General features: G+C 44.8%; 1 protein-coding gene across 1 annotated transcript; it reads right to left on the bottom strand.

The window, feature by feature from the left end:
* Positions 1-5,329: 5,329 nt before the first annotated feature.
* Positions 5,330-12,866, bottom strand: CTRC (chymotrypsin C). Its single transcript, XM_028740562.2, has 8 exons — positions 12,827-12,866; positions 12,058-12,146; positions 11,441-11,538; positions 9,860-9,982; positions 8,641-8,777; positions 7,422-7,567; positions 6,264-6,413; positions 5,330-5,432 (listed from the first exon to the last, which is right to left on the bottom strand). The coding sequence occupies exons 1-8, from the start codon at positions 12,864-12,866 to the stop codon at positions 5,415-5,417; spliced, it is 801 nt and encodes a 266-aa protein (XP_028596395.2). The 3' UTR covers positions 5,330-5,414.
* Between the last annotated feature and the right edge of the window lie 1,834 nt (positions 12,867-14,700).

Here is a 14,700-nt window from a genome sequence, read left to right as displayed (position 1 = left end):
GGGAGGTGTGCCACGACCTTGCCGAGCTCAGCAACGAAACAGAAACTATCGAGGAATTCTTGTCACCTTTTGGGAACCCTGCAGGTGGAGTGATTTTGCAAGGAGGGCTACAGCCTTGAAACATGGCCTAAATATAGCACTCAGGGTCAAGGCCAGGGAATGGGGCAGCAATCGATGTCAGTTCACCTCTAAAAGCAAGCCTGTTTAACCAGCACTTTTTGGAAGAAGGAGCAAACTGAAATGCACCCATCCTTCAGCCCCATAGGTGGAAGGACATCCCATATTATCCCTGAGCATTGGCTATGCTGGCTGGGGAGTAAAACTCCAACAGTGACAGACACTTCTAGACATGTCTAGACAGATCCTTCATCCCTGCATTAGAGAACAGGCACCCCCCCACCCCTTACACATGTTCTATTCATGCACGATCGTGTACAGTGGTACCTCAGGTTACAGACGCTTCAGGTTACAGACTCCGCTAACCCAGAAATAGTACCTCGGGTTAAGAACTTTGCTTCAGGATGGAGAACAGAAATTGTGCAGTGGCGGCGGCGCGGCGGCAGTGGGAGGCCCCATTAGCTAAAGTGGTACCTCAGGTTAAGAACAGTTTTAGGTTAAGAACGGACCTCCAGAATGAATTTAGTTCTTAACCCAAGGTACCACTGTATACACATGACACCTGAAAATTAATGAATAAATAGAATCATACCAAGAAATGGTGGGAGAGAGCTGGAGAGTCCTTATGGCTCACATAGAGACCCTCCCCAGAACCCAAAGAGGATTGTCTTTGTCATTGAGGGTGGAGAAAGCCCCAAAGAGACCAGAGGCTCAGTGGGGCTTTGTTTATGCTGCTCAGCCTCCCTGCCTAATAGCCGGCGCCTGGGGTAGCACAGCAGCAGCAGCAGCAGCAACAACAACCGCATGGTCTCCAGCCTCCAGCCAGCCCATGAGATTCAACTCTAGATATTTTGGTCTGGATTGTTGATAGAACTGAAGAGCAGGGAAGAATAGGCATTCAGAGCCTTCTTAGAGGGTGCTCCCCACTTTATGAGATTTTACTTATGCACACGAGGGGCCGGAATGTAACCCCAGTATTGGGGGTGGGGCAGGATGCCTGTACTATATCTCCATTTTGAGTGCTGTAGTCTCACATGATTTCACCCCAACATTTTGTCTTGAAAAAGCACTCTTTCGGGGCCACACTCTCATGCAGGGCCACAATCTCATTTGACGCCTCAAAACATGCATTTTTGTGCACCGTGAGAGCACAGCCTGAAAAAAAGCACATTTTGGGGGCTCTGTGATCTTGTGCAGGTTGAATAGGAAGATGCGAGTTCCGGTTTGGGGACTCAAGATGTTGGAAAGTACCCATCTATAAATTTCTGTAAACCTTGTTTGCTTGGAAAACTGCATCGCTGAATTAAGATGTGCCCCTTTCAAGGGATTGCTGTCTCAGTGGCAGAGTGTCTCCTTCACCCACAAAAGGTCTCAGCTTCAATTCTCTTATCTCCAGATAGGGATGGGAGAGTTTCCCTGCCTGAATCCTGCAGAGCCACTGTCTGTCAACACTGGGTTAGATGGAGCAATGCTGTAGGCTTCTTCTTCTGCTCCTATTTAAATCAGCCCCTTTGTTTTGAACCATGAGGACTGGAGCCCATTTTCTAAAGGGGATTTTGATGACAAAGTTTTTCAGACACTGCAAAGAACATATTCCGCAATGTGCAACATTCTACTACATCTGGAGGCAGCCTCAGTTTCCATTGGCTAATTCACCCACTTGCTTGTTTAACGAGGAGGGAATAATGTTCTATAGATGGTTGCCCAGAAAGGAGTGATGTAACCTAGCGCCTCAGGTGTCTGTAGTGTATTGCATGGTCTCTGGCTACACACACACACACACACACACACACACACATGCAGATGTTGCATGGGTGGTTTGGCAGACAGCCTTTCGGTAGCCTTATGGAACACCCTCCCATCAGATGTCAAGGAGATGGAGATAACAGAAATCACTGGGTTAAAGCTGACTGAAAGTCCAGAGGTAGCATTATTATCAATTTACGATGGGGTGGAAGGTTCGCAGGCTATGAAGAACTTGCTCACAAATTTATTGACAGCTGCACGAATTATTATAGCTAAGCAGTGCTTTTTTCCTGGGAGGACGCAGGGGTACGCATACCCCTAAACATTTTGTGAATCTAAGTTTGGCCTCATTGAGGGGCAGTATTTCAATATGAGTAGGAAAATGAGAGTACCCCTAAACATTTTTTTAGAAAAAAACACCATTGTTGCTAGGAAGTGGAAGGGGCAAGAATATAAAATGGAAAAATGATATAAAGAGGTGCGGGATATAGCTGTTAATGATAAATTAACATGTTTCATTAAGGTAAGGCAGGGCATATGCAGGAGAAATGATTTTGAGGAGATATGGAAGGTGTTTATAGAATTTGTACTGTTAAAACGGAAAGGGGTCAAACCATCGGAAGAGGTGTTGAAATTTTGGGAGGTTGGATAGTTACAGTGGAATGGTCTCGGTGGTGAGGTGCACATTTTTATTCTTATTTATTTTTGATTATTACTTTGTCAAAAGAAAAAAGAAATTAAAAGTAATACAGTAATAAAAAGATGTCAAAGAGATAAATACATGACTTTTAAAAGACATCTAAAGACAGCACTCTATCAGGAAGTTTTTAATGTTTGATATTTTGTTATATTTTTATATCTGTTGGAAGTTGCCCAAAGTGGCTGGGGCAACCCAGTCAGATGGGTGAGGTACAAATATAGCAACAACAACAACAACAACAGGCTGCTGATACTGCTTTCCAGACAGTCCCTCTTTTTGGGCGGGATTCAATCTCAAAGTGGCAAATTCAAGTGCAATTAAAGCTCATTAAATAGCCAGTATTCTGCATACACAGCATGCATTTAAAGTATGTCCTTTTTTAAAAAAAAATGAACAAATTCTGCCATATTAAGGGTGATAGGAATTGTAGCCCTGTGATAGATAAACTAAAGTTCCCAGGATTCTTGGTGTGTGTGTGCTTTACATCTATGGAGTGTACACAGGAGAAAACAGTTTGCCTGGAAGCACTCCAAGAAACATACAGAGTCCTCTTTCCAGAGAAGGAACTAATCCTGTTGAACTGCAGCGGCTAATGTAAAGAGAGGTCCAGGGGCTTTAGCCTGTCTTAAAAGCTGTAGCTTTTAAGGGAAGGGGTATTCGGCAGGGAGAGGGAAATGTACACAGTACAAAAGTCTGGAATTCAAATCAGAGCAGGAGGTGGCGCTTGCTGAAGGTAATGGCTGTGGAAGTGGGGAATAACTCATTGTACTCCATGGGCTATTCTTCAGGGAGAGAATCTTTCTTTCCTTTCTCTTCCTTCCTCTCCTCACTCACCTCTTTCTTTGCTTTACTAACCTCCCTCCCTCTCCTGAGTTTGGGGAGTCAGTCCAGATGCTTAGAACTCAGTAGAAAAGGCTGCTAAACCAGCCAAACCAGTTTTTCAGTTAGGGTAATGGCCAGTTAAGTACCGCTATTTGTCATATCAAAAGAGGTGGCTCTATTGCCATAGAGATAAATGGACGGGCCTTTTCCCACCTCACCTGGCTGGCTGAAGAGCAGCAAGCCAAGGAGAGAGTTGAGGGCTGGAGTTGGGCTGATGCTGGAAGCTGGACAGATAGACAGACGGGGCTGAGGTACTATTATTTGGGTGGTTTTGTTCAGTATTTTTGTTGCTGTTACTGATGTTATTCTTTTTTTGTATCCTTATGATGAGGTCCTACGATTTATGTGATAATGGTTTCAATCTTGTTGTGTACTTTTTGATGTATCTTATTTATTGCTGATGACTGCTTTTGTAGTTATGTAAATCTTTTCATGTTGTAAGCCTCCTTGAGCGTGGTTTTAATCTGTTGGGGTGTTAGGGCTGTGAGCTCCTCCATCTGATGCTCTGGTTGTATTTACAGTGGTACCTCGAGTTACAAATGCCTCAGGCTAACCTGGAAGAATTACCTTGAGTTGAGAACTTTGCCCCAGGATGAGAACGGAAATTGTGTGCTGACGGCACAACAGCAGCAAGAGGCCCCATTTGCGAAAGCACGCCTCAAGTGAAGAACAGTTTCAGGTTAAGAACGGACCTCCGGAACGAATGGAGTTCATAACTAGAGGTACCACTGTATGTCTAGATAAAACCATATAGCCTAAAAACATATCACTTTGCTGACCTTTATTCCAAGGAAACTAAACCCTGAGTAAATGCAGGCATGCCAGGAGCCTCTTGCCATTTAGATATTTGGGTGCACACACTCTATCCTCCCCTTCCTCCCTCTCTCTTTCTCTCTCTCTCTCTCCCTCCCCCCTCCCTTCCTCCCCTTTCTTCCAAATGAAACTCTTTCAATTGGTTCTTTTTTTCAGGACGAAGGGTAGGATTATGTACTTGACAACCACGTACAATTATGGAGTAACATCCCCTCTTGCTTAGACTTTCCAAAGTCGTCCGATTCCTGCATTGCAGAGAGTTGGGCTAGACTTGGGGTCCCTTCCAACTCCGCAATTCAGTGAATGCCCAAGCTGTTTGCTGGAGCGAGACAGCCGTGCTGAAAAGAAGCTGCCCTTGTGCACTGTAAGAAATCAAGGCGTTCAAGTAAGAAATGGTCCTTTGAACCCAGTGCCATCCAGTCACAAAGGAGGCTGCCCATTGGGTCTCTGGATGAGTCACTGCCCTGGGTTCATCCTGCTTTCCATTAGCGCCATTCAGAGGTGGGTCATTTGGCCCCATAATTTCACTGACTGCGATTCGATGGCATTGATATACAGTCAATGAGAAAAGAGGGACAGATTGTGGTATATAGGGTCAGCTGAAGTATATGCCCAAGAAGAGGCTTCCAGTTTTTCACCTGTGAACTGGAAAGGGTGTAAACTGGGGAGGTAGGGAAGGATGCCTCGGGCCTGGGAGCTGAATGTGACCCACTGGATCTCTGGATCTCAGAACTCTCCCAAGGCCACCCCCTGCTTTGTGCTCTCCTTGAGTGCATTTGTCTGCCTGCAATGTTTCCATGCACTCTGACAATATCTCTCACTTTTCTGGATGCAGGGGAGAGAGTGTTACACACGGAAATTAGCCTGTTGTTCAAAGGTAAAATTCGCACCCATTGCTCCACCTACTTATGCCTCTGGCCCTCCCCAGCCTTGACATGCGGCCCTCCAGAATGATGCCCAGAAAGAAATGCAGTCTTTGGACTCAAAAAAGATTCTGCACCCCAACCAGTGTGAGTGATTCCAAGCATTTCAAGTGAGAGCAGGAAAAAAACACAATGCATTGACATGAGAGCAGTTGTGACAGTTTATTGGTTGCAGTTCTGGTGGTTTATTAAGATGTTCTCATATTGATCCACAAGGTCACAGTGTGGGCTCTTCAGTTCTCATTCAGTTTCTAGAGGAAAAGAGACCAAAAATATATATATATGTGAATTTGGGCATTAGAATTTAGATATCAGGATACAATAATAGCCAAGATGGTCCAGATGCAAACAGCTTGCTGAACTCAGTCTTTGTTCCTAGACCATAGCCGGCCAAATGCCCCTTCTGCATTTTAGTGTGGGGATTTTGGCCCCCGATGAAAATGAGACTTACAGTAAGTCATGACTTAAAATCCCAGTGGGGTCAATGGAACCAAAGCTCAATTACCTTATTTATTTATTTAATAATTTTTTAATACCCTCTTGATTGTTTTTTTTTAAAATACCCTTAAGCAAAAAGAAAACAATATAATAATCAGTAAGAATAACCCCCCCAAAAAAGCTATTTAAAATACGCAAAGGTTAATTAAAATCAACAATAAGCTGAAAACAGATTAAAAGCCATGCCAACATTCAAATGGGGTTACTCCCAGTTAAGTGTGTCAATTAATCATTTGGACTGAATCTCCCCCCCTCAAAAATAAAAAATAAATAAAAAATAAAACCAGAATATGCCAAAAGGTTGAAGATTTGACTGGGGACCATCTACTGTGCCCTAAAGCTGGAATGCCACTCCCAAACTGCTCCCAATGAAATGATAAAATATACTTCTCAGTTTCTAACAAAACACAAATGCTGGATTTCAGCATTTGGACACTGAGAACTCTTTTGAGTTCTGAACAAGAAATTATGCAGACGCTAGATGTTAACATTTCCAAGATTGGAAAAGAAAAGTCAGCTGCACAGGTATGAATTAAGCAATCCAGACCATTGCAACTTTGCTGGGCAAAAGACGGGAACCTCACCTGCTGAATCCAATCAATGTAAGAAGACACACGGGTGAAAACGGTCGGCTTCTTAGCGGTGTTGCAGCCCAACCCTGATCCAAAGCTCACAATGCCATGAACTTCCCAGTTGCTTCCGCCTTGGCAGTTCAAGGGTCCTCCAGAATCCCCCTGCCAGAAGAAAAACAGGATGCATATACCTCCGTTTCCCTATTATGATCCAAGGGCAGGGCAAAATGGAAGTGGAGTCCTGATCTGACAAAGCTCACTTCTGTGCTTGACAGAGTCCATAGGTCTGTGTGTCTGTTTTATGCAGGCTGAATCTGTGGCTCTCCAGATGTTGCTGGACCACAACCCCCCCATCATCCCTGAACATTGGCCAGGCTGGCTGGGAATGATGGCAGTTCAACAATATCTGGAGTGTTAGTGTGTGATGGAGGGGCACATATTCCCCATCCCTGCCTTACACGAGTTCTCAAACTATTTGAATTTCTGTCTGCAGTGCAACTTGTAGGTTGGGCTTTCAGGGTTGATGTTTGCATCCAATATTTCTCCCATATGTTCTCCCTGTCCTTTGGCCCCATTCACCCCTGCCACTATCCAAATCCCCTTAAAAAGAGTCCCACACACCTTGTTTCTCCATCCCTGCATACACACCATACGTTTAAAGCACATTATAAATGCTGGAGAAAAGCAAATTCATTTCCTTCTCCTGCACTTCTAACTAATGCATGTTTTACTTTAGCCACCAGAGGAAACTGGTTGTGTAGCATTCTAGCCAGCACTAGCTTGTAGCTTCTATGCCTAAGTTAACTCCATCCCTAAAAGCTGAGCCATTTTGTTTGTTGCTCTCTCCATACAATATGTCTCTTATTTTCTCTGTCTTGTCTTCACACATTCCACGAACAGTTCCTGCATGAATAAAGCCTTTGAACTCCAGAAATGGTAAGTGATTATTCCAATCTAATTCACCCAAGCTGCAAAGGTTTGCTAACACAACTTCCTAAGTACCTAAGTGGCTTGGCAAGGGTCACTTGGACTGAGCCGGAATTCAAGCAAGGACCATTGTTCGTTTTCATGGAGAAAAATGTGCAAACTAAGTGAAACCACAAGCAACCTTCTTCAGAGTGAGAAAGTAGGGAAGGCTTTATGAGGAAGGAAGGGTATGGGGAGACTTACATTGCATCCTGAAACGACACCATCGCCTCCTGCGCACAGCATTGTGGTCTTGACCATGGAGCCCCACCAGTCCCATTTGGTGCAAGTCTGATGATCTACCACAGGAAGCAAGGCCTGCTGAAGGTTGTCAGAGATGGGGCCATTGGCTGCAGAGTGTAACAGACAGGAGAGTGGTAAGGAGTCTTTCCCAAAGAGTCAAAACCACATTTACACACAACCTGCTTGACCCCGTATCCCACTTTGATCTGCCATCTGGCCTTTGCCAGGCTACCTGAATTTATGAAATCAAAAGCTGGCAACTCTGCATGAATAGTGGGGAACCTTCTTTTGGGCAGAGGGTCGCATTACTCATTGGGGTGCTGTTGGGGACATTTCAAAAGTAGGTGGGACTAGCCCCCCCTCCTGTGTGGACCAGAAAGCCCGCAATCATGCACCCTTAACTCACAGACACACAGTCAACAGAGAGACCCTTAAGAGTAGGGATGAGGAGGAACTTGGCTTGGTTTGGATTTCAATGCAAACTTATCTAATTTGCATTTTCTGAATCAATAGGCAGACTGAAACACAGCTACTCTTCAGTATTCACACTTAATTGAAAGTTGTATTATAGTTCTCCAAACAAGCGGTGTGCAAAAAAAGTGTACCTTAGGAGAAAGTTTGTATAAAATGCATAGATTAGTAAAAACAACACAGACATATGTATTCTGTTGGGGGAAATTGTTTTGTAAAAGAAATAAATGTGTATGTAAGGGGAAATTCCATCCAAGAATGTGTGTCTTAAGAGAAATTCACTCTAAAATGCTGATTGTTTTCCATAGGTATTAAAAAAAAAAAAGAAATTTGCAAACTGATGCGGAAATGTGGAACACTGAATTTAAGACTGTAAAAACGAGAAACTGAGAGAAACTCAAATTGACAGATTCATCCCATCTTCTTCAAGGCAGGCACACAACACAGACACTGAGCTACGAAAAGCGAGCCTCCTTCTTCGTGTACATAGAAGAATCCTTCGAGACGTTCTGGGGGAGCTTTGGTACCTTGTATCCAACTGAACTTGTACTCAGAGTAGACCCACTGAAGTGAATGAACATAAGTTAGTAGTGTTCATGAACCTCAATAGGTCTGCTCTCAGTAGGACTGGCACTGGATGCAACCCCTAAGGTCTTTGTCCAGCTGTTTCCAGAATGCTCACGCCCAGGACAGGGATCACCCAACTTACTCCAGAGTCGTCCCCATCCAGTGATGTAGCAGGGGTAATCCTGGGCTAGCACGGCATCTGCGGCAGGGAGGCAAGAGGCCTGGATCGTGTCACTGAACTGCACATGCTCGGCCAGTTTGAGGAGGGCAATGTCGTTGCTGAAAAGCGAAGCCAAGAGGGGACAGAGGTCTATGTTTTGGTTTTCAAAAGCAGCTTTTCACCCAGAGGAGTCAAACTTAATATTCTCCGGCCTTCCCCAACCTCATGGCCTCCAGATGTTTGGACCGCAACTGCCACCAACCCAAGACGGTGAGATCTGTTCTTCCCCTGGCAGCTTGCTGAATGATGGATGGCGGGGGGGGGGAGAGAACGAGAGATTGAGAGACAGGAGAAGAGAGAGAGAAGGGGGTGTCAGGAAAAGGACAGGGAAGGGTGGCAAAAAGAGAGAGAAAAGGGGTGGAAGAAAGAGAGAAATGACTGATGCCACCTGGCCTGAGCGTATACACCCATGCAGCAGAATACCCCCAGGAAAGGCAACTCTTGTCAGGAAAAAAAGGCACGCCATTTCTGCAACAGTGCCTGCATTTGTTAAATCCACTTTTCAAGTTCTCTAAGCCAGTAGCCTGTTGGCATGAAGAGGGTTGCTATCCCCAGCTGAGTTGTCTCCTTCCAGCGGTCCCACTGCAAAGACCCATCAGCCTCTGCTCCGAAGTAAATCAGTGACCCAGGCTTCAAAGCCAGGGCACACTATATCAGCTGAGCAAACTGCGCACACAGAATAGGCGTGAGGCTTGTGGAAGCATACTACAACTACGGATTTATTAATCATAAATCAGGACAAAGAAACATATTGTATCTCTCTTTGCCTTCTCGGAGAGACAGAGAAAAGCAAAAGCTATACACACAAGGGAAGTTTCCAGCAAGCTGTGCTGGAATGTAAACAGACATGTGACACGCAACAGTTCCATGTCTGCTCCTTAAGGTGGAATGGAATATTCCCAACACAGCCATCATCGTATGTCTTAAGGCAGTGCTGGTAATTTGCCTGTCAGCAATGGCAAACCAATTTAATAGGTCATCCCGTAAGCAGACACACACACACCAAAACAACAACAGCAACACACTCAAGTTTCTATGTGATTTCTCCCACTAGCAAAGCCAGATACCGGCAGGAATTATTTTGGCAGGATCAGGACTTGGGCAGCTCTCGCCTGACTCTCTGGATCCCACGTCAACTTACATGACCAAGAAGGAGTTCCACTTCTCGTGGACGATCAACTTTTCCACAGCAACAGCCACAGAGCCGGCCTCCTCTACTTCCAGGTTTTGTTTGCCCAAAAGGACGCGGTAAGTCCGACTGGAGCTACAGACATAAGGAACAGGCAGTGGCGTTGTGTGTGTGAATATCAAATGAAATGCAGATTCCTTGATGCCTTCCCAACAGCTTCCTTCATTCGTACACTGAGTATTTTGTCCTCCTAGAAATGAGCAGGGTCTTTTGGTAGGGTGTGTGCGTCTGTGTGTTATTACTGGGCCAAGTTCAATGTGTTTGCAGTTTAGGACTAGTTTACCTGCAAAATGCCCTTACCCAGTTGACTGCTTTGATCCACGGAACTGGCACTGTTGTAAGCACCACATAATATCTGTTCCATCTGATCAATCTTTTAGTGTGGCAGCACCTACACTGTGGAACTCCCTGCCTATTGACACTAGGCATCTTCCTTTGCTGTACTCTTCCCAGCACCTGTTTAAAACATTTTTGCTGAGACAAGCCTACCCAGCTATGAAGAATGTTGGTGTGTCTTTTAATCTGTTTTTAGTTTATTGCCAATTTAAATTTTATGAATGTTTTAAATCGTTGTTTTTAAATCAAAATTTTATTGTTTTTCTCCCCCTCTTTGTAAACTGCTTTGAAGGTTGTTGCGTTTTTTTACAGTCATGGAGTGTATAAATTTTTATGAAATAAATAAAACCAACATTTTATTGAAAGACATTTGATTGTGTGTATAAAGAAATAAAACTTACCACTCACACCCTTTTGCACCCATGACCCTGAGATTAAGAGCCCCATGTTTGACCGAGTGAGCTATCCCAGATCTCCTACCCCATATTTGCAAAATTCTCATTAGCAGTGATGAGCTATGAATGAACCACTTTTGGTTCTATGGGACATGTCAAACAAAGTGCTCTTGGCCTGAGAGTGCAGCGTGATTTTGTTGGTATTTTTTTCAGCTTGAACAGAGGGATCTTATAGACTCCTTCCATCCAGAAAAATCCAGTGGCCATTCTGAACAAGTTCTGAAATTATGTCACAAAAAAGTGACCTCCTGCTTGCCCATTTTGCAATTTTTTTAATTTAAAAAATTAAGTCTAAAAGGTTAGGCTCAGGGTTCAGCGGAGCACACCGATGTGAAACAAGGAAATCTGAATGGTAGTGTGTGTAGAGCTGCCATATGTCCGTGTTTTCCAGGACACATCCACGAATCGGGCTGCAAAAAGTCATTCAGGTGGGTTTTTGCTGAATCGGCAAAATGTCTGGGAAAACCTGTACATGTGGCAAGTAGGGCAGTTTTTTGGTTTTTTTAAAAATGCTTTTATAACCCCCCCAAAAAAGTCCAAAAACATAAATGGGGAGGGGGAGATCCCTCCCAAAAAATGCTCAACAACTTTGTCCAGATTTTCACTTTTGGGAATATGGCAATGTTTTCGGGAATATGTGGGTGTTCCAGTATTACTAGGCAACCGCTCCACTGCAGCCTCAGGACCATTGCAGCCTGATGGGTTTCTGCAGCATCCTTGCTGTTGGTGGGGTACAGCTTACCTGATGCAATGAGCAGCTGTCAAGACCCAGTTGGACTCAATCAGGGTTCCTCCACATGTGTGAGCCCAGACGCCATTCTTGTCGTACTGGAGGGAGACCTGAAAAGCAAACCCACCCCCAAGGCAGATGGCTGTTAGCTGTATGGGTCAAGAACAAATATTTTGATGTGTCGACCTGGTATCTTTGCCACAATATTGGCCTCACACCTTGACGTTTCTTATATATCAATTCACTGCATTTATATCCCCAACAATTCAAGGCAGCATGCCTGGTTTTGCAGCCTTCCCCATTTCATCCACACACCAACCCTGCGAGGTAGGTTGGGCTGAGAGGTAGTGACTGTCTCTCCTCCAAAGCTGGAGATGGGAGGCAGCGGCAGCAGCCGACAAACCATTTCTCCCCTTCAGCATTTAGATCCAGCCCACCGTGCTGGATCATCCACTCTGCTATCAGGTTGTGATAATCTTCCTGTTCATGGCTGGGCCTGGGAACTTCAGAACCTGCAGCCACTTCTGGTGGCAAGATGTTCCGCAGGACGACACTGGGCCATTTCTCCCCTCCTAAAAAGCAAACGTGACGCTTGCACCGCACGTGGGGGAAAAACATTGCGGATTTACCTGCCAGGGCCAGCTATGGGGTCTGGCGTCCTCACCTCCGACAACACGGGAAATGTTGGGTGGATAAGCAGATTTGCCACAGCCGTGGGCTGGAAGACGACAGCAGGCGTGGGGGTGATGAAAGAGAAAATTAGGGAGAGGGAGGAGAGAGACAGAGACTGAGATGAGCATCTTGGGTACCACAAGGGAGCCAGAGCTGGACACACTGGTATTGCCCATTATTGGTTTAATGAATCTGTTCATGGCTTTTCGGCAGAAGCATCCTTTTTAAAAAAAAGCTACCAGAGGCTATTTATTTTGTTTATTTCTTAATTTATATATTGCTTGATTGTAAACTACCTAAAAGAAGTTTACAAAAAGAATAAAAATGAAATCATCATTAAAAAAGTAGAACCATTTTAAATCGTCAAAAAAAATTAATTAAAATCAATGATAAGCTAAAGACCAGATTAAGCATGTGTCAATGGTCTACGTGTCTCGGTAGGTTTGCCTAAGCAAAACGTTTTCAGCCAGCGCCGAAAAGAGTACAGTGAAAGCTGTTCCCTGATATGCAGGGAGTTCCAAAGTTATGTTCATTTTGTGCAAATTTGTATGCTCTTGAACCCACGATGAAGCTCATCTTGGAGAGAGAGGCTACTTCACCAGAGACAAGAAACTGAATTCATTGCATTTCCAAAGAACTATTTTGGGCTGGGCTGAGACTTGTTATCAATGAAAAGACGAATTGCATTCCAAACAGCCCCAACTTAACTGCACCAAAGACACTTACCGTAGCCCAGGATCAAAGCGATGAAGACCAACTTGAACATGGTGACCGAGTGATGGTGATCCAGGGGTGAAGTCAGTGTATTTATAATGGAAACCAGCCTTGACCTAAACCAGGCTTAAATAACAGGCTATATCTGACCTTGCCAAGTTATCGCTTTGCAAATAGAAAGAACAAGGGGACAGCTTGTTCGAAGGACCTGACTGGATCCCACACTCTGGTTGCTGAGACATCTCACAGCAGGGGTGTTGTTCAAGTCCTTTGCACAGGCCTGAGACCTCCCCCTTTTATTTTAAGCTTAAATTTTCTTTTAAGCAGCAACAAAAATTGCTTCTAGGGTGGCTTTCATTCTGGAAACGAGCCTGATTTTTCATCTACGTATCTAAATCAGAGGTAGGGAAGCTTTTTGAAGCCTGAGGGGCACATTAATTTCTGGGTCATCTTCCGGGGTCCACAGTCCAGAGGGAAAAGTGGGTGGGGCAATAAATATAGATGCATTCGAGTGGGAATGATTTATTGTCCCAATTTATTGTCCCAATGCATTTCAAGCATTGTGACTCTTTTTCAGAGGCAGCTGATTTCACATATTCTAAGGACTGGCAGCAGCTCTCCACAATTTCAGATAGGCATCTTTCTTGGCCATACCTGGAGATGCCAGGGATTGAACCTGCGACATTTCCTCATGCAGAACAGGTGCTCTACCTTTGAGCCCTTTCTACCAAATAAAATAAGATTATAGTTCTCATGGTCTCCAAATAGAAGGATGATTTTAAGAAGCTGCCTTTATAGGAAGTCCATCTAGTTCAATATTGTTTACACTGAGTGGCAGCAGCTCCATGGTCTCAGTACTGGGTGCACTCAAAGTCTGCCCTGGCTTTGCCAGCTTGCTCTCAACTAGGCTGCCAAGGGCACCACCACACACACATCTTCAGCAGGCATCAAAGCCATGGCCTTGATGGGAAAACAGGTGCTTGTGAGACTATTTTGGCATGGCCTTTGGAAAGCAGGAGACAGAAGCATTCCAGTTGCCACGTCTCCCAGTGGCACACAGCCAATGGGGACCTTTCTGTTGCTGACGGCATCCTTGGCTGGATCTGCCTCTGATAGACCCACCCAGAATATAAGATTGGATGGAGTTCATCTGTTGAGAAGAGCTGGACACTCCACCCAAGGTGCCTTCAGTCATGATTGGAGTCCTCTTCACTGCTCTGGCGTTGGCCTCCGGGGGTATGGGTTGAACTCAGGATAAATAAGAGGATGTAATTGCCAGGTCCATAGCCACAGAGCATGGAGGTGGCTGGCCTCCACTCCTTTAGATGGCTTTCAGAAAAAGAGTATCTAGATTATGAATGAAGGAGAACTCAGCCAAGAGTTTACTGGCCAGGAGAGCAATAAAAATAACAACAGAATTTCCACATGCAGAGGCATTCTCTCTCAGAGGGTCAGATACCAGGAACAAACCATGGGGTTTGTCTTGTTCATTCAGGCTCCTTAGGGACCTAGAGACACATCACTGGGCAGACTGGCCTCTGGTCTGAATCTGCAAAGCAAGTGGTGTGCTTGAATGGGAAGCCTGGAGAGCAGGTCAGACTAGACCGTCCTTGGCAGGGTGGGGAGGTGCTCTCAAAATGCAGCACAGAGGTGGCAACTCAAAATCCAACCAGGAGTGATTATGGTCTAGCAATGAAGAATGAGCACCAGTTGATAACAGTAGCAGAGTAGGAGTTTTTTTTTACAGGCTGCTTATATGCTGTTCTACAGAGCTCCTGCAAGCCTCAAAACAAGATGCCCAATCAATTCTGCCAGGAGATGTGGAAAACCTCTCTGGGTGTTTTTCTGATATGCATCAGGCACTGAAAGCTATTTTGTGGGCTCTG

This window comes from Podarcis muralis, chromosome 7, assembly GCF_964188315.1.
Source record: "Podarcis muralis chromosome 7, rPodMur119.hap1.1, whole genome shotgun sequence".
Taxonomy (NCBI): domain Eukaryota; kingdom Metazoa; phylum Chordata; class Lepidosauria; order Squamata; family Lacertidae; genus Podarcis; species Podarcis muralis.
Note: the sequence above shows the minus strand (reverse complement) of the source record. Positions and strands in the feature narration are given on the sequence as shown.

Bases quoted from the DNA above. Each gene is read 5' to 3' on its own strand.
- CTRC (XM_028740562.2), bottom strand. From the start codon at position 12,866: ATGTTCAAGTTGGTCTTCATCGCTTTGATCCTGGGCTACG. The intron at 12,147-12,826 runs GTAAGTGTCTTT...GTCGTCTTCCAG, and splicing joins CGCTTTGATCCTGGGCTACG to CCCACGGCTGTGGCAAATCT. The intron at 6,414-7,421 runs GTAAGTCTCCCC...TTCTTCTGGCAG, and splicing joins GTGTCGTTTCAGGATGCAAT to GGGGATTCTGGAGGACCCTT.